Source organism: Tamandua tetradactyla, chromosome 9 (assembly GCF_023851605.1).
Source record: "Tamandua tetradactyla isolate mTamTet1 chromosome 9, mTamTet1.pri, whole genome shotgun sequence".
Lineage (NCBI taxonomy): Eukaryota > Metazoa > Chordata > Mammalia > Pilosa > Myrmecophagidae > Tamandua > Tamandua tetradactyla.
Genome location: NC_135335.1, coordinates 103,480,152 through 103,499,400, shown reverse-complemented (window position 1 = coordinate 103,499,400; position 19,249 = coordinate 103,480,152). Strand labels below are relative to the sequence as shown.

General features: G+C 35.8%; 1 protein-coding gene across 5 annotated transcripts in view; it reads right to left on the bottom strand.

Annotated features, from left to right (window-relative positions):
• The window catches only part of MAP3K1 (mitogen-activated protein kinase kinase kinase 1), an 81,025-nt gene that overhangs the window by 2,783 nt on the left and 58,993 nt on the right, over positions 1-19,249 (bottom strand). For all 5 annotated transcript variants that reach the window (XM_077117187.1, XM_077117184.1, XM_077117186.1 and 2 more), the window contains exons 8-19: positions 18,763-18,844; positions 18,467-18,647; positions 16,195-16,473; positions 11,968-12,089; positions 10,124-10,215; positions 9,671-9,860; positions 8,091-9,372; positions 7,454-7,606; positions 6,606-6,768; positions 5,542-5,673; positions 4,481-4,623; positions 3,678-3,809 (exon numbers count right to left, since the gene is read on the bottom strand). In XM_077117187.1, coding sequence (XP_076973302.1) covers positions 3,678-3,809; positions 4,481-4,623; positions 5,542-5,673; positions 6,606-6,768; positions 7,454-7,606; positions 8,091-9,372; positions 9,671-9,860; positions 10,124-10,215; positions 11,968-12,089; positions 16,195-16,473; positions 18,467-18,647; positions 18,763-18,844 — 2,951 coding nt within the window. The remainder of the gene's footprint in view (positions 1-3,677; positions 3,810-4,480; positions 4,624-5,541; positions 5,674-6,605; positions 6,769-7,453; positions 7,607-8,090; positions 9,373-9,670; positions 9,861-10,123; positions 10,216-11,967; positions 12,090-16,194; positions 16,474-18,466; positions 18,648-18,762; positions 18,845-19,249) is intronic.

Sequence of the window (19,249 nt, the reverse complement as noted above, 5' to 3'; positions counted from 1 at the left end):
TTAACATATGATCATTCTGTTCTACATATATAATCAGTAATTCACAATATCATCACATAGTTGCATATTCATCATCATGATCATTTTTAGAACATTTGCATCAATTCAGAAAAAGAAATAAAAAGACAACAGAAAAAGAAAGAAAATGAAAACAGAAAAAAAAATTATATATACCATACCCTGTACCCCTCCCTTTCATTGATCACTAGCATTTCAAACTAAATTTATTTTAACATTTGTTCCCCCTATTATTCATCTTTATACCATACGTTCTACTCATCTGCTGACAAGGTAGATGAAAGGAGCATCAATCAGACACAAGGTTTTCACAATCACACAGTCACATTGTTAAAGCTATATCATTATACAATCATCATCAAGAAACATGGCTACTGGAACACAGCTCTACATTTTCAGGCAGCTTCCTCCAGCCTCTCCACTACATCTTGACTAACAAGGTGATATCTATTTAATGCAGAAGAATAACCTCCAAGATAACCTCTCAACTGTTTGGAATCTCTCAGCCATTGACACTTTGTCTCAGTTCTCTCTTCCCTCTTTTGGTCGAGAAGGTTTTCTCAATTCCTTGATGCTGAGTTTCAGCTCATTCTAGGATTTCTGTCCCACGTTGCCAGGAAGGTCCACACCCCTGGGAGTCATGTACCACATAGACAGGGGGAGGGTGGTGAGTTTGCTTGCTGTGTTGGCTGAGAGAGAGAGGCCACATCTGAGCAACAAAACAGGCTCTCTTGGGGGAGACTCTTAGGCCTAACAATTGGGATTTCTGATATTTAGAAGTACATGTGCATCTATTTCATATTCTCTACACAGACAAATTGAGGTAGAAGTAGTTGGACTTTCTGCCATCAGGGAGCCTACGGAAAAACTCTCCCACTGGGTGGGAGGTTTCCTCTAAGAATCCTTCACATTTTAGGATTTTAGAATTTGAGTAAATATAGCCTGTTCAGCTGGATCTACAGTTTTCCATATTGTCTCAAATGAACAAGGTTAAGTGAATCAAAATGATCTGGTAGGAAAAGTTTCACTAAATTAATTCTATTTTCCTCCCTCCTTGCTTTACTATGTGTTTTCTACTCTTTTTTTCAGCACAGAGAGCCATCCAGAATAAGAAAGACTAAGCCTGGTCAGTCTGTCCGGTACACCAGAAACACAACTGTGCTGAATTTTTTCCCTTCAATGTTAAATAAATCCTAATTTCTTAGTATCAAACACACCAGGAAGAAGTGACTTTTGATAAAAAGGTTAAGAATGAAGCTAAATAATTTAAACCCACGTACTCACCCCCAATCACAAGGAAGCCCAACCCCCACCCCTTAGCATCCCCGCAGTAACATGAACACTTGGGTTAAAAAAACATGCAAAGGGAATATATAGAAAAACTTCAAAAGGCCCACAATTCAAGATATACCGAACTGATAGATATGTATCTTACACACTACACTCAAAAAAAGAAAACATACAAAACAAAAAATGAAACTTTTCCCTATCCCCAAATATAATCACTGATAAAATTTTTCATGTTTCCTTTCGCGAGAAGGAAAAAAACCAACATATATTTGTACTTAGATTTTTTTTTTATAAAATGTCTACAAAAGGTATCCTTTATACAACTTACTGTTTTCACTTCTTAATATATGGTGGAACACTTTCTAAATCAGTACCAATAGGTTTACAATGCTTTCTTAAATCTCCGTATAGTTTTATGGTGGGTGGATAATTTATTGACTCATTGTTAGATATTTTGTTAATTCAGGTTTTTAGGATTACAAGCACTGGTGCAATGGACATCCTGGAATTTAGCAAGTATCTACAGGTAAATCCAGAGTAAGTTCCTAATGATGGGTACAACTGGGTCAAAGATACGTACACACTTTAAATTTTAATTTAAAATTAAAAAAAAATTTTAAAATAAAAATTCAGCTCTTCCTGGTCAAAATCTTCCTGGTCAAAGATACGTACACACTCAAATTTTAATTTAAAATTTAAAAAATAATAAAAAATTTAAAAATCAAAAGTCAGTTCTTCCTGGTGTGTTTGATACTAAGAAATTAGGATTTATTCAACATTGAAGGGAAAAAACTCAGTGCAGTTGTGTTTCTGGTGTATCAGATAGACTAACCAGGCTTAGTCTTTCTTACTTTGGATGGCTCTCTGTGCTGAAAAAAAGAGTAGCAAACACCCAGTAAAGCAAGGAGGGAGGAAAATAGAATTAATTTAGTGAAACTTTTCCTACCAGATCATTTTGATTCACTTAACCTTGTTCATTTGAGAGAATATGGAAAACTGTAGATCCAGCTGAGCAGGCTATATTTACTCAAATTCTAAAATCCTAAAATGTGAAAAACTAAAAAAGGTGCAATGGTGATTTACATTACTACAAACAAGGTCTGAAAGTGTCTGAGAAAGCTGTTTCTCTGTTTATGATGTTTCCAAAGATACTAAAGTATTTGCTGGAAGTAAAGGAAACTAAAAATGCTACAGTACAATTCTCTCTGAACTCTATCTATAAACCAAGAGTGGAATGAAATCTGCTAAAATACAGTGCCACTTTGAAACTCTATTCTATTTGTTTTCAGGGTTTCACAAAAACTCTGAAAATAACAGCAAACTTTCAAATTGATCCTAGCCATGAATATTTATTGGACAAGCTCTGTGCAAGACTCTACAGAAGACACAAAAATGAATCAGTAAGAACTGACCTCAGGAAAACTTGGTGTGTGACAAGGGAGGTAAGATAGGAATACAGGTAACTGTGAGACCAACAGAAATCAGACACAGGTACATACTGAAGCGACAGGAGTCTGGGGAAGGTGCTGACAGGGGCCGTTTGAAGGAAGCTTAGGCAAGGGAGCTAGGTATGGGCCTTGTGACAATCGGAAGTTGAACCCTGTAGAAACAGGGGAGAAGAAGCATGGTAGAGCAGAAGAAAAGAGAATGATGGTATGAAATAGTTATGGTTGGAGAGGTGATTAAGAAAGATATATAAAGTGGGGGGGGAGGTTATAGCAGGTGAGTGGTACCTATGTGCGCTAAGTGCTTTACTCTATTTAATCCTCAATAATCCCATGAAGTGGGTGCTAATTTTATACCCAGTTTTCAAAGGAGAATACGGAAGGTAGAGACATTAAGGGGATGGGTGGGGCTACGATTTAAAACCAGGTTTGTTTGACTCCAAAGCTCACGCTTTTAACCACCATAGTGTAACTCAAAAGCTAAAAATCTCAACCTCTGGTGCAAACAGAGAGAATGGATTTGAATTGTCAAAAAGGTAGAAGGGAGAAAATCTGGCAACTGACTTGGGTGTGAAATGTTTTAAATACAGTAAGCAGTAAATTAGATTTAAAATGTGTGTGTTGTGTATAAGGAAGAGCTTTAGGTTTTTAAAGTTTCAATTGAGTAAATTCAGCATACAATTGAAGATAAGTCAAATGGAAAAAATTCTGAAGCTTAAATTACAAAGATTCCATACAAAAGTACTATTTCCATTAGATTAAATGCCACCAATGCTTACCACATCACATAAATTCCTGGAGAAACACGTATGTGTATTTATTTCAAGGAAGATATATTTTCACATTAGATTGATAAGAGGAGCCTGCAAAAATTTGTCTTCTGTCAATTTTAGTAGAAAGAAGCAATTTTTATTTCATAATTACCTTAAATATCAAAGCAAGGTGATTGGAATGTTTTTCTGCATTCCAAGGTGGCTTAGCACAAGCCATTTCTATGATGGCACAGCCAACGCTCCACACATCACAGCTCCTACCATACTGCTGACCTCTTAGTACCTAAACAAAGTAGAGAGTTAATTTGGTATAAGCCCCATTAAAAAAGAGGACTCCATTTTGTAGTAGTTATGGATTTGCAATTATGTGGATTATCTGATGTCTCACATTTCATTAAAAAGCTTAACCTCCTATGTGATACAAAATTATTTTGGAAAGTTGTGAGATTCTGAAGAAGAGCCATTTCAAAGCAGCCCCAAAGTTCTTAGTAAACTACGGGGCACGACGATGACGAATCAACACCAGGTACTAATGGGAAGAGCTGTGAATACAACATTCCAGCCAAGTTCAGAAGAGCAACGCAAAGCTAAACTTCTTCCACTACTGATAAGACCTGCTTCTGTGTGGTCAGTTCTTCTTTAAATCGAGAGATAACCACTTAATGTTTTATAATTTTTTATTATATGCACTTTGAGTTTACTACAAAATAGCTACTATAAATTATCCAAAAATTCTTTGTTAGAAATAGCCTTTGGGCAAATCTATTAAAACTGTTCTTAAATTCTCTCAAGACAAATATGAAGAGGGTAGGATTAAGGGGCTGAAATCAAGGATATTATTAAGAACTTATTTTTAGGATCATGGACTTATAATTGATAAGCGCACAATGTATACTACTGCAGAAATAATTTGGTATAATGTTGTCACACAGAACTCAAAATGCTGCTTCTCACCTCAGGTGCCATAAATGCAATTGTTCCCAATAACTGTCCCTGAAACTCTCCTGCACCAGTTCCTTTTGATGCCAACCTGGCTGCAGCTCCAAAATCTGCAATTCTCAGTCTCTGACCTGTGCTGTCAATTAGCAAATTGGCACCTGTCAACAAAAACAGTACATGACCTTGTATGTTAAGAACAAAAACATGGACATAAAAACCTAATAAAATGCCACTAATGAAATAAGACAACACACAAAAAAAGAAGTGGACTACATGTTAGAGTGCAGAGAAATCTATTCTCCATCTCATTTTACTTCACTATTGCTAAAAGGACAAAGATCTCTATAGTGTAAAATAAATTTAAAGCCTCAGAGAGATATTCTAAAATACAAAGTATTAAGGCATAAGGAGATAAAGGCAGAGATTTAGTGAAACTTGAAAGAAAAAATACATACTGAAAACTTCCATATAATAATTCCTAAAAAAATCTTTCCCCAAAGTCTAAATTTGGGTGTAGTTTATATATCAAGACAAAACTCAGTTGAAGCATTTCTGACCTAGACCAACTCAAACCACGGACAAGCACAGCTAATACAATACTAGTTTTACAACATGACTTAAACACAGCATGTCAAATACTAGCTAAAAAGATTCATGACAGAAGAAAAAACAAAGTTTTTCTTAATAAAAACTGAACTGCAAAACATTTTAAAGGATTTTTCTTTAAAGGGAAAGTTTATGATATCTCAATTTTTCTAAATACAACTGACAACAGGAACTTTCTGGGAGGCAGTACATCATGAGAGATCTGAGTTCCTACTTGGTTCTGCCACCAACTACCAGGAAGACTGGAAACATCACAGCCTCTCTGGTGTTCAATATCCTTCCCTAGATGAGGAAAGTAGATTATTTGACCCACTACAGTTCCCTTCAGTTCTAATACGCCAATAGTCTAATTTATTCAGGAGAAACAATCCCATAGTTGATCACAGCTTAGAAATCATCAACAAAGATCCAAGTTTTAAAACTACATTTGTTTTCTTTTGCAGCCACTAGATGATAATTAAAACTCCTACCTTTGACATCTCTGTGAATGATCTGGTTTTCATGGAGATACGAAAGGCCACGAAGTAGTTGTTCAGTATAGTTAATAACTACTGATTCTTTAAAGGCTCCATATTTACTCAGCAAATGAGCCACAGATCCCCCTACAAAAAAAATATAAAATAGTAATTGTCATAAACCTCATCTATAATTAAAATCATTTATCACACTTTAGTGACTTAAGCTTGCCCTACATGAAAGATCACATTTATTTACATTTAAAATGTTAAATTTATAACTTACTTCAAATGTGAAACATGACGGGAAAGAGAAAGGGAGGAGAGACGAGAGAGGCATGTCAGGCTGTATATCCCAATTACTGTAAAGCTCTGACCTGGGACAAGTCACAACGAGCCCAGGAGCCTCATTTAGAAACATGTTATAATACATACATTCTGCACGTCGTTATGAAGACCAGCAGCAGATAATGTGCTGAAGAACTGGTTTGTAAATATTAATGTACCCATCAAACACAAAAAATTTAAGAAGTTAAGCCAAGCACTTAATCTATTCATCATCACATCCCAAGTCATTAATTTTATCATATACATTGTATAAAACAAAATAAAATTCAGTCTTTGTTTGCGTAGATGACAAGGTTCGACTTTATATTCCAGTGCTAGTTTACGTGTAATGTGCTATCAGTGAATTTATTTTTATATTGCCACATCAAAAAAGTCCCCTAAGTCTGTTCGATTACTGATAGCCACCTAGACAAATATGGACTGTATCTATCAGGTTTTTTTTAGAAAAATTCCTCTTATAAAAACAAGGCTACATAGTCATGTTAAAAGAAACAGTGGAAAAATATAAAAGGTACTAGTAGCAAACACTGTATTTATATTTAAATGAAAACATAAAACAAAGTATTTATAATTCATACTACTAATATGTTAGGGGCTATTTCCTTTTTAAAAACCCAAACTATTTAACAAAAATAAGTCATCACTAAACTTTTTATTTTTTCCTAAATTTAAGAACGAGCAGGAAGGTAACTCCACGTACCTGTTACTTATAACTTAGAACTTGAACATACCTGCCATCCACTCAATGAAGAGATTATAATTGCTCTTCTCACACGTGGCCCCCAACATCCTAATGATGTTTGGGTGATTCAGGTGACTCATCATTCTTATCTCTTCTCGTAGTGCTTCCACTACTTCCTCCTGCTCAGAAGATGTGTTTCTGACATATGTCACCTGTTTCAAATAAACATGTATACAGGTGTCTTGAATACCACGGATTTTTATTTATCATTTTCATTAACAATCTGATCTAAAATGGACAAATCTATATTAGCTTACAAATTAATAGCAGATGGCATTTATGCTCAAATGGATGCAGTATAGATATCTACTTTACAAATCAAGTCAGATTCTTAGACAATCAGAACATAGCTTAAGAACATGGGCAAAAATTTGGGACCCTGCTAATACTCCAATTGTCTGAAGACAGTTAAAAATAAGGAAAAAACCAATCATGGGGGAAAAAAGCAATATGATTTATAAAGAAAAAAAATTATCATTTTTTATCCTGATAAATATGCTCATTATAAAAAGTAAGCCACAGAAATCCGAAGTCGGCACTGTACCAGTAACAGATTGGTGAATAGAGTATGAAACCATATCTCTATTAAACTATAAAAAGTAAACAAACAACAAAAAACTTCTATAAGTCCATCATGATACCGTGTCTTAGAACAATCATGCTCTGACTTATAATAGGAGTCATGATGCTTCTGGGGTTTCAGAAATATGTACTCTAAAATTTAGGGACTCACACCTGAAAAGACTTACGTATACATACAAGGACATATCTTCTATTCTTTTTACTTGCGCACGTTTCATTTTACTCACTTCATTTATAAGCTCAAGAGATACTTACCTGTTTAACAGCCATTAAAGTGCCAGTTCCCACATCCTGAGCCTGATAACAAGAAGAAAATGCTCCAAGGCCTATTTGTTGACCTTTCAGCCATTCTGTGTCTTCTCGATACGGCTGTTTTGCTTTGGTATGTCCTGGCAGAGTCTCTGGTGTCTACATATTGAATGAAAGCAATCTTTTTACTGTTAAGTTAGAAGAGTTAAGATTTAATGAAATTAGCCTGGCAAAATATTACTCTTATTCCATCTGGCTTCCAAAACCACCTATAAACTTCTTTTTTTGGGTTCATGGTCCGGGAATTGAACCCGGGACTCCCGCATGTAAGGTGAGCATTCCAGCACTGAAGCACCTGTGCACACACTCAAAACCACCTGCAAACTTAACCTCTGAGTGGCCCTTGCTAGTGAACAATGCCAAATGTAAAAGTGATCCTCATTAAAGAATCAATTAGAAATGCCTTCAAAATAGTCAAGGAACATTTCTTTTCAAACAATGATACAAACACAGTTGCATAATTAATAATTCCATTGCTGTATAATAACCAGTTTTTCAACCTTCTCAGTTTAATAGCATTTTTTGAGTGAGATTTAGCATGGTCGAAAGTCATTCTCTAACTGTTTAAAGACCCTGTACTTACATCTTGTTGAATAATGATGATATCTTCTCCATTTCCAACCTGAAGTTGAGGAACCATGGGGAGGGCATCCTGAGATGCTGACATTGCCATGGCAATTGCTAAAGCTTCTTCTTCTTCAGCTTCCATTTTTTCTTTGCACTTCTGATTATGATTCACATCATCTTTGTAGGTATCATCATTTTCAGCCTTTTCGGGAGAGAGGACAGCAACTTCTGACTTAAATGTGACTGTTGTGTCACTTGAAGGCATAGATGCTTCAAGAAGGTCCTCGATACTGGAGTTGAGCTCTGTGTTGACATCTAACCTGCCTTTCTCCTCTACGGGCGTGAACACTGTCTCATCACTGGGAATAACAGCATTACTACCACTGCCGCTACTGCCAAAGCTGTCATCACATTTGGAAGTACTGTTCAGATCAAGTGTCATGCTATTTTTTGAGGCATCTCCCTGTTTACTTGTATTTCCTGGGGAAGGTCGAGATGGCTTTGGCCTGTGTATATTACTGGAGGGCAGGGGTCTTGACTGAGTAAAGATCGGAGAAAGTTTATCTGAGTCTTTGTTTTCAGAACAGTTTCTCTGGAACTGCAGAGAAAATTTGCGTTGCGTTTGAGGAGATGCAGAAGGCATTTTGCAGGGAACCAAGCCCTGAGGTCTATGCTTAGAGACATCTGTTACCGCGCAGGTGGGTACAGACCGGGCAGAGGAAGGCGGGCTCGACAGGACTGGGGACATCAATTGGGAATGAGGAGATAAAGGAGAGGAGTTCAAACACTGACTGTGGGGTCTGCCTTTTGTTTGAACGATTGGCTTTGGTTGCTCCATTGTTGTTGAATTAGGAAGTCCTACCGAAATGCTGGCCAGTCTATCAGAAATGTCCTCTGAACTGGCACTCAATCTTGTAGCAGACAATCTTTTTCCAGTTTTCTCTAAATGGGCTGTGCGCTCAAGGGGACTGTTCTCTGTGGTTTCTGGGTAGTTGTTAGGGGAAGATGCTTGCAAAAAGTTGTCATGTTGACCATCCGAAGTATCTTCTGTGCCCAGCTGGATGGCCTCAGCAATCTCTACCTCATCTGCAATAGTTATCAAACGACGACGCATCCTGGTAAAGTGAGTGGAACTGGAAACACTCAACATTTCTAACAGTTTTGAAAACACATGGGGCACTGCAGTAACCATCCTTGCAGAACTCAAATATATCCTTCGGGAGAGTTTACCAACCATTGAGTGGGAATTATCAATGGACTGCAAAGCAAAGCTTAAGAGGGACAGCAGCTTCTTATACCTGAAAGAAAAAATACATTCCATTACCAGACAAGTTCAAATTGCTGCAAAATATATGTATATTGAAAAGAAATGGTCTTAGTTTATAGTTTGTACACTTCACAAATCCTCTCTCTATAAAGGACCATTAAATTTTTAATTAAGTAACCTAGACCTCAAGTTTTTTATTTCAATAAAATATATAAGTATTAATAACATATATGCTCTGTAATGTTGAAGCATTTCAAAAATCCAAAATGTGTCCTTCTTGGGGGAGGAGGTAGGAAAAGGACAACAATATATTTCAGAAGAAAAACTACCTGACTTCAACAGGTTCAGCTTGTGAAACATCAGTACTGACAATATGAGGGTAAAATTCAGCAGGAAATTCCAACAACAGTCTATCTACAAGACAAAGGCGGCCCAGAAGTTCTTGCCAGTTGTTTGAGTCAGTTTGGTTTCCAAGAATACAATTTAAGACGTAATCAACACCACCAATACCAATGGAGCCTACAAAAAGGAAAGTAAAAAGAAATGACTGAAAAATAGTGATATTTAAATCTAAAACAAAACATGATCAAATGTCTTAAGGTCAGCAAAAATACTCTGATTACATTTCCCTTTGATTAATTCATATTTCTAAGATTAACTGATAGAATTTACAAAACTACTTCAAAACCATGTGAACAGCTGCATGACAGATTATGACATTAGACAGGTTGCTAAAGAAAATGAGAAAACATGTCATATTAATTTTAAGTAGAAGTCATTACCAGCTTTAAGTATTTCTCTACCAACTGCCAACTCTCCGGCTTGGCCCTTGCACAGTTCCAAAAGTGTTGATATGGACAGCTGACTTGTACGGCTAAAAACAAAAGGAAAGCAACATAAGTCCTGGGATTTTGGGTAAACTACTCATCAGTGAGAGGGGAGTAATGTACTGCCTTGTGAGGAAGTGTGGAAAAAACATTTTCAGGAGTGTTTACTTTTCCTTCACTTATCACATTAATGATGTCACTATAATAATACTCATTATTAGGTCTAATTTCAAAAACTTAACTTCATCCTCTATGTTAAGCACAGAATCTTTACTAATGGCTTTGAGATAGCATTTACTGACTTAACATATCAAACTAGGTAAAAGGTTTATTTCCATTACTATATCTTGTTAAAATAGAAAGAATGAAGACCCAGACGTTATGATTTCTGAATTTTCACTCAGAGTCTCTTGAACTAAAAACATCTAAAATCCTTATATTCTCTTAAATGAATTAATTTGAAATATTATTAAAAAGTAAAGTTTTAGCATAAAAATATTCATCTGGTATTTTTTTATGGTGTTAACTGAGTGGCCAAGTAAGCAACCAAACTTCACAATTTCAGAGAGTGGTGCACACAACAAATGCCACCAAAACACTGACATTCTCAGAAAAACACAGTCTAATACTGAAAAATGAAATTATTTTCCCTATGTATTTGCCCATCATTTTTCAGGCATTACAATATTTTCTCTAAGCAACGAGAAAACCTCTAGCACTTTCACTCTGAAGGCCTGTGTAGAGAAAATAATAGAGGCAAAAGAGACTTCATGATGAGAAAGAATAAGTCAGAGCTAAGTACCTATTTCTGAGACCTTCTTCTATCTGTGCTGTGTGACTCGGGGAAGAGAAGGGCTGGTCTGAAGGGCACTGTATGAGCGTAACGGCAGAGACAGACAAAGGGCACAACTCTTCTTGCCGACCCCGAGGGCCAGAAAGAGATGCACACTGTGAAACAACCGTCGTCTTTCTTCCATTTCATGGAAGGGGGACAGAAAAGAGAAACCACTGCTCTAATAAAAGCATAGCTGTGCTTATTTCCACTGTCACCATATCTCAACTTCTGTTCTGAAAATCTTTCCTCCAATTAGGGTTATTCTTGTTCCTTGTAAATTTTCAAGGACATTACAGGAATATAAGGCATTTTCGTTGTTGTTATTTGCAAAAGTGTTGTAATTAGAGTAAAACACTATTACAAAGAAAATAATGGAATAGAACTGTTTTTTTTTTTTCCCCTGGTAATAAGACTTAAGCAGTCCTGGTAATAATTATTCCTGGTAATAAGACTTTGGCTATAAAATATAATGATTTTACTGACTCCTATTCTTTTGTGTAACTCAATCTCTAAAAAGACATTATAATTTATAGACATATATGCTACCTACTGCTCTTATTAACTGGGCTTCAAATTAAGAATGTTAGTTTAAAATACAAGAGAGTCAATCACAATATAATAATGTGGAGGTCCTTGAAGTTTGTTAATGTGGCTTTTACTTGCCACTAGTTCCTTCCTCTATTTCTGAAGAACTTTAAGTGCTACATTTTAATATCAAACCTTACAACAGAAAACAAGATTAAAAGAATCACTCAATAACTATGTATCAAAAACTCACTAAGTGTGATACTATGGGCCAGGCACTTTCTTTTCTTTTTTTTTTTGCATGGGCAGGCTCCGAGAATTGAACCTGGGTCTCTGGCATGGCAGGTGACAATTCTGTCACTGAACCACTGTCACACGGCCCTGGGTCAGACACTTTTAATACAAGATGGTTTGAAGCTGCTCATCAATCAATCCTTACCTATTGGCATCTGCACACTTGACTAGAATCGTATCAACAACTGGTCGGAGAAGCCTCTGAAGTTTGATTCTTTCCGCCAAACTATGGCAAGGAGTATATACCAGCATGGCTCTTAATGTTTTCTGCAGGGAAAAAACTGGAGGTCAGTTTAATTACATTTACAAAGCATCTGACACAATGGCTATTCTGGGATAATCTGAGCAATAAAATAATTACAGGAATGGCTTATAACCCATAGACTAATATAAGAATCTGTGAGTCCATACTGATACAAATACATAACTGAATAAATAAATTGGGTAAAAACGAAAGGAATTCTTCCATACAGTAGAATACCAACTAATGAATACAGAAGGAATAATGAAAACTTAAAAATCACCACTTGGCAAACATGAATTTGGCAAAAATGAATCATCAGTGGATGTAAAATTAGTGGGAAAAGTTATGACGAGAAACCAGACAATTATATAGTCTCAAAGTATCTCCTCAAAGGACAGTCTAATTTTAAGGGGGAAAATGGTAAAGTTACAATGGAAAAACTTGATTGACAACATTTTAACCAACTGATTAAAGCTGACATCATCAGTAATAAGACAATTCAATTTCATGCACCTTCTGATACGATGTATCGAGTGGCACACAACACCAATTCTATGATACTCTCACTAAAATAATACGTATTCTGAGTTTAATCATGAGGAAGCATCAGACAAATTCATACTGAGGGACACTCTACAAAATAGCTGGTCAGTACTCTTCAAAAGCTTCAAGTTCATGAAGACAAAGAAAGAACGAGCAAATGTTCTAGATTAAAGAAGACTACAGACAATATAATTAAGTGCAGTGTATGATTCTGAATTGGATCCTGGACCAGAAAAAGTGGGACAAATGGTAAAATTTGAACAATGTCTATAGACAAGATAATCATATTATATCACTGTATTGTGGTTATGTAAGATGTTAACATTTGGGGACTCTAAAAGAAGGGTGCGGGAATTCTCCAAACCGTGTCTGCAATTTTAAAAAGTCTGAAAGAGTTTCAAAATGAAAAGTTAAAACAACTTTTTTCTAAAGAAACCAAGAACAGGAACCAACCAAAAGAACTCACAATGGCCAAAGCTGTAATAATTTGAGCAACAAAATACTAATAGTTCTGGATTATTACCCAAAGGATAAAATAAACACCCATGAGTATGTATTTTTTTTGAAGGGGGTGCATGGGCTGGGAATTGAACTCAGATCTCCTGTATGGCAGGTGAAAATTCTACCACCAAACTATCTGGGCACCCAGGAGTACATAATGAATAAATAAATAATTGAATAAATCCATAAATTTATTTTACGGATAAATGGGGGAGAAGAAACAGCTCTTTTTTATAGAAGAATTCCAATTCATGAAAGGTAGATGTAATGAAGCAAACAAAGAAAATTACAATTAGAACACCAAAATAATTACTGCTGCAGGCAAGATCTATATAGAATGCTAAAATCAGTGGGCAAAATTTTGAGAAGTAGGATATTTGCATAGTTTCAAAGTATCTCCCTCAAGATATTTATTAATCGTAACTTTACACTGTAAAGAAAACTACCTTAATACATACCACCTTAACCAAGTGACACATATGGTATCACCAGTAATAAGACTTAGATAAACATCACTTAGATAAAACGCACACTGCCTCTGCGGTAATCCTGCAAAAAATACATAAACTCCATCTAATCATGAGAAGACATCAGATAAACCCAAACTGAGGGACATTCTACAAAATAACTGATCACTATTCTCCAAATTGTCTAGGCCAGGAAAGACAAGGAAAGAATGAGGAAGTGTCACAGGTTGGAAGAGATTAAGGGGGCATGAAGACTAAATGCAATGTGAGATCTTGGTTCGGACCTTACAACAGAAAAAGGATATCAAGGGAAAACAGGTGAAGTCTGAATAAAATCTGAGGTTTAAAAAAAAACAACAACTGAGGTTTAGCTCCAAAGGATATCATTGGGATTGGGACAACTGGAGATATCTGAATGTGGACTATATAGTATATAACGCCGAGCTATAAATGTTAAATTCCCTGAGTGGTTATACCAAAGAATATAATAGTTCTTAAGAGATTCAAACCCAAGTATTTGAGGATAAAGTGTCATGATGCCTTCAAATAACTCTCAATTGGTTTAGTAAAATATTAAATATGGGATGGGGGGCAGGAAGAAAGGAAAGGAGGGAGGGAGAGAAGTGAGAAAAAAGGGGAAGGGGAAAATGCTAAGAGCAGGAATCTTGTTTGTCTCATTCTGCCTCCCCGAGCCCGGCACGCTAGGTGGCTGCAGAGGAGTCAGAATTTCATCCTTCTCACGGTCCCCGGGCTCTACCTGCTTACAGGCTGTTTGAGAGACACACCAAACTCAAGAATAAGTAAGCAGACAGTAAGGCAGGATTCAGTGCATGCAAAAAGAACAATACTGCAGAGGGAGAGGCTATTTCTGGTTGGGAATTTCAGAAGAGGGACTGGCAAAAGAGGATTATGTTGAGCAGGGAAATATGTCTGAAGGCTTATGTTGGAAAACAGTAAGAAATGAGAGGGGGAAAGTGTGACAAAGAACACTGGTCTTTGCATGCTCATGTTTAATTCTATAATATTCTATAGTATACTGGTCCCTCGTGAGAAAAAAAAGGGCCACAGTTGAATAAATCTGGGAAATATCACATTCTAACCCCTGATTTTATAAATTTACAATACATATTGGCTTGTTGAAGTTCCTAGAAACCACAAGTGAACAGGTATATACTCTTGTGTAATCCAGCATTCACCAATCTTAACTGAAAACAGAACTCTTTTTGACGGGAACTTTTTATAATCCCATTGAACTTCCATAAACATGCTTTAGGAAATGTTTTTGCAGCAACAGAAATATCGAAACATTTTCTCAGCTGTGGAATATTCAAAGTGGTATCTAAAAATAATGATACTATATATTAAGTGTTCTTACAACACACCAGGCATCATGGTAAAAGATTTCTATAAAATTTCATTTCAAACCTCAGAGGTAAATATTTTCATTATTTTGTAGGTGAGGAAACTAAAATTTAAGAGGGGTTAAGTAACTTGCCCAAAGTCACACTGTGAGAACCAGAATTTTGATTAAGGTCTCTATAATCATGACCCCATATCCAGATTGCTTGGGCTTATTCCAGTTTAACCAGCAGACTATTCACGTGTCCCAGTCTGAATGACAAGTTTTAAAGCCACCTAATTCTGACCCAAATCCATGTTCAAAACCATCATGCTATACTACCTTTCAAAATGAAGATTCATTAGGCACAGTGCTATGCGATAGATTAGAAAAAGATTGAGTAGAAGCAAAAAGACTAATAAGTCCTTAACACAGACCAGGTAAGAAGTATTCTAAAGCAGTGGTTCTGAATAGGGGCAATACTGACCCAAGGGACCATCTGGCAATACTTGGAGATATTCCGGTCACAACTGGGAATAGATTGCTATGGCATCGAGTGGGTAGAGGGCAAAGGTATTGCTAAACATCCTATGATGAACAGACAGTCCTTACATTCCCCCCCAAAACCACAATGGGTATCTGGCCCAACCACCTCTCAGGCAATAGTGATGAGTCGAGAACCCTATCCTAAAGAGAGATATACTCAGAAAGGAGAAAGCAGAGGATTACAAACACAAGTCTTCTCAGCATTCTGGCCAATTAAGGTAAATTCTAACAGGTGAAATTGGAAAAACTCAGCAGCCGATATCATAGAAACCTCTTCTATGAAAAGTTGCCAAGAAAAAATATTTACGAAAAATCACACAAGATGTTTATTTAAAAAAATTTTAAATTAAAAATCTGTTCTCTTTATTGTCAAAAAAAACCCACAAAAATTAATTTTGATAACTTTGTTATCCCATGCAGTATTTTTATTTTGATTGTCAAGACATCTGCTCAGGAAAATGTAAAGAGATGAACAGTAAGAAATTATTTTAGGAGGGAAAAGTAAATGGTATAAAGGAAAACATGAACAGAGTAAAATAAAATTCAAACGAACAGGGTAAATGGAAAATTAAAATTTACTGGCATTGTGGAATAAAAATAAAATGTGGATTTTCTAAAATGAGGCAAATGAATTTTCTGTATCTTAAAAACAGTAGCTATAAAACATCGAAAAACAAAAACAAACCACCACCACCCCCCCACACAATTTGTTTATGGAATAAAACTACTTACTAAAGCAGCAACGTACACTTTGTAGACAGGGTCAGCACAAACCATTGACAGAACGTTGCAGCATGCTTCCACCACGTCTCCTGAGATACTGGTCTGGGAAGACCCACTGGTGGCTCCAGCGCTTGGGCCGCTTCCATTGCTACACCCAGAATTTCCAGTGCTCTCCCCATTTGCCAAGAGCAGGGCCCCACTAACATCGTGGGAAAGACGCCTGAGGGCCATCTCTCTTACATTCCAGTTTCTAGAAAACAAGCAGCCAACGAGTTCCATTCCAAACACCTACATCAAACAAACACAATGAATTCAATGTGAACAAAAACTAATGAACTCAGAGTATTCTGAGTTGAGCATGAATTCTGATTACTAAAGAGAAAACAAGGTCATTTCTTAAATCTTCATCATATTACAGAACTACAAAGACGTCTGGCCACTTAAAAATCACAAGGAGGTACTTTATTCTCAAGTTGAACTAGTAATTATCAAAACTCACTAACGTTCATTAGTTCAAGTAAAACAAAGAGTAAGGTCCATTAAGTAATTATAAGGATATACATACATATCCATTCCTAACTGCTGCCTGTTCCCCCATGCTTATGAGAAAACAAAAAAACTTGTGAAAAACACTAGTTTTGAATTCATATTAAGATAGTTTACAAAGAAAAACCTAGAGCAAGGTCAAGAAAAGCCAAATTGAAAAAGGCCCCAGAGAATTCAAGAAGACAGAGAATATTTACCTTATGGATGACAGTAGAAAGTCAAAGGCTTTTAATTATTTGAATTTTATCTTGGTCATAAAGGTAAAAAACAAACAAATGAACAATAATAAAAAAAAAAACACCTGACAAAATAGTTGGGACTATAATGAATGGAGCTGAAAAAGCAAAAGATTAAAGAAAAATTGTGTTCAAATCAGCAAAGAATAATGATACACCTACAATTAGCACGTATGCGTTAGCAGTCATCACTGCCAGGCCTGCAAAGTCACCACGCCCTGAAGAAAGGAATAAATGGGCTTGACATTATGGGCCAAATAGCTAAAAGTCAATTTAATACCTAAGAAAATTTATCATCTGATGGGTATTAGAGATGAATAGACACACTTTTAGAGAAAACAAATTATGCTACATTTATTTATGTTTTCTGCTATAAACTGACAGTAAAGGAGAATAAATCAGTAGAACATTGTGAATTTATGTCCAGCACTGTTAAGCAGCACATCACTATCTAAGTCTTCTTTCATGATATATTTAATAAAAACTCAGAACATATAGCCTAGTCTAACCTAATGCTTAAGCAAAACAAACTACAGAGCTGTCTTGAAAGAGTGGTATCTAATAACTTATTACCAACTTGAGAATTCTCATTAAGAGGTGTCACTATGTGAAATATTATTAATGAACTGGATTAAAGAAGAAGTGTTCATTAAGTTTGCAGATTTTATTTGCTTCATAATGGACTGCTGACATGCTCAGAGAAAATAACTCAAAAGTATACATTTAAAGAAAAACTAAATTAACGGAAATAACTGCAAAGACTGTAATGGTCACCAAAAGAAAAAGGAAATAAATCCTAGGAATATATGAACCGAATGAGTTAATGAGTCTGTTAAATTTAAAAGTTTTGGTGAGCAAGATTCAGAAAAATTATTTTAGTTCACAATGTATATTACAGACATAGTCTGGTTTTGTATTCTATGTTTTCTAAATAATGGACTAAAAGCAGGGAATGACTTAGGATGAAAAAATATTTATTCAGAAGAGAAGATAAAAGGAAAAGTAAACCTATCTTACAAATGAAAATGACTATTACAAGGTACATGCTTATCACTTATCCATTCAGTAATTATTAAGCACCTATTATATGTCATTACTATATAGAAAAGAGAAACCAAGTTTAGATGGCAGCAACTGAGAAAATGACAGAAAAATTCTTAGCAGGAATGGGGATTAAACACTGGAACAAGTTCGCATTGAAGGATTCAAGTTTCCATCCTTGGATGAATTTTTATGTCTGTCAGCTCAGGAAGAGATATTTCTAGAGATGGAAGGTTAGATTCCAAAAAATTTTTAAGGTTTACTTTAAGCTTTTTAATAAGTGGAAGAGAACTAGTATCAAAAGTAAAATGAAAAGTTTCAATGAAATAAGTGTCATAATGGAGGCAAATAAAAGTATTTTCTTCAATTATAAATAAACAGGAGTAGAGGTAGAGGGAAAATTACTTTAAATAACTACAAATGTTTCCTTGAGAAATGAAGAACAAAGAATTACCTACCTGAATCCATGGCTCAGCTAAATCTTTATAAGCAGGAGGGATCTGCTGAGCTCCATAATGAGTAAGGTTAAAATTGCTCTCTTGATTCCTTCTTTGTGATCCAGCTAAAGGCTGCTGTTGTATGGTTTGTGGCTGGGCAGCTCGGAGAGAAGAGGAATCCACAGGGCTTGACAACTCATGGCTAAAATAAGAAATGAATAAAGCATGTTTAAAAAGAAAGTAACAAACTTAAATACCACGTTGAGACAACTTATTAAAAATTAAACACCTACAGATCATTAATTCAAAACTGTTACCTGTAGAAATCATGGGATCTCCACTTAGACCTACAAAGGGGACATATGAGAGGTTCTTTATTTCTTCTACATTCTTCTGCCCCTAAAAAATTAAACAAAGCAAAAAACTTACAGAACTGCAAATCTTTAACATTAGGTATGTAATCCTTGTTCGTAAGGCTAATATAGGATTTATATGAAGAGAAACACAGAAATAATTTGACGTAACATTTATGCCAACGTCATAACGGCATAATTTAACCTGGTTAAATTATTTTGATGCTTGTACCTTCTGCAAATACCATTTTCATGATATGGTAACATGTACTCTGTTTTCTAATTTTAAAAAAGTTCTACCCTACTTGCTTACCTGGCAATGTCACACCAAACCTTACTTTGATGTTACCCTCTCTATAATGTTTGCTCAGACCTTTTCCTTCTCCATCCCTCCATATATACCTTCAGACCAGAATCGTGTTTCTAATTCTCTGCACCTCTTCTATTACCA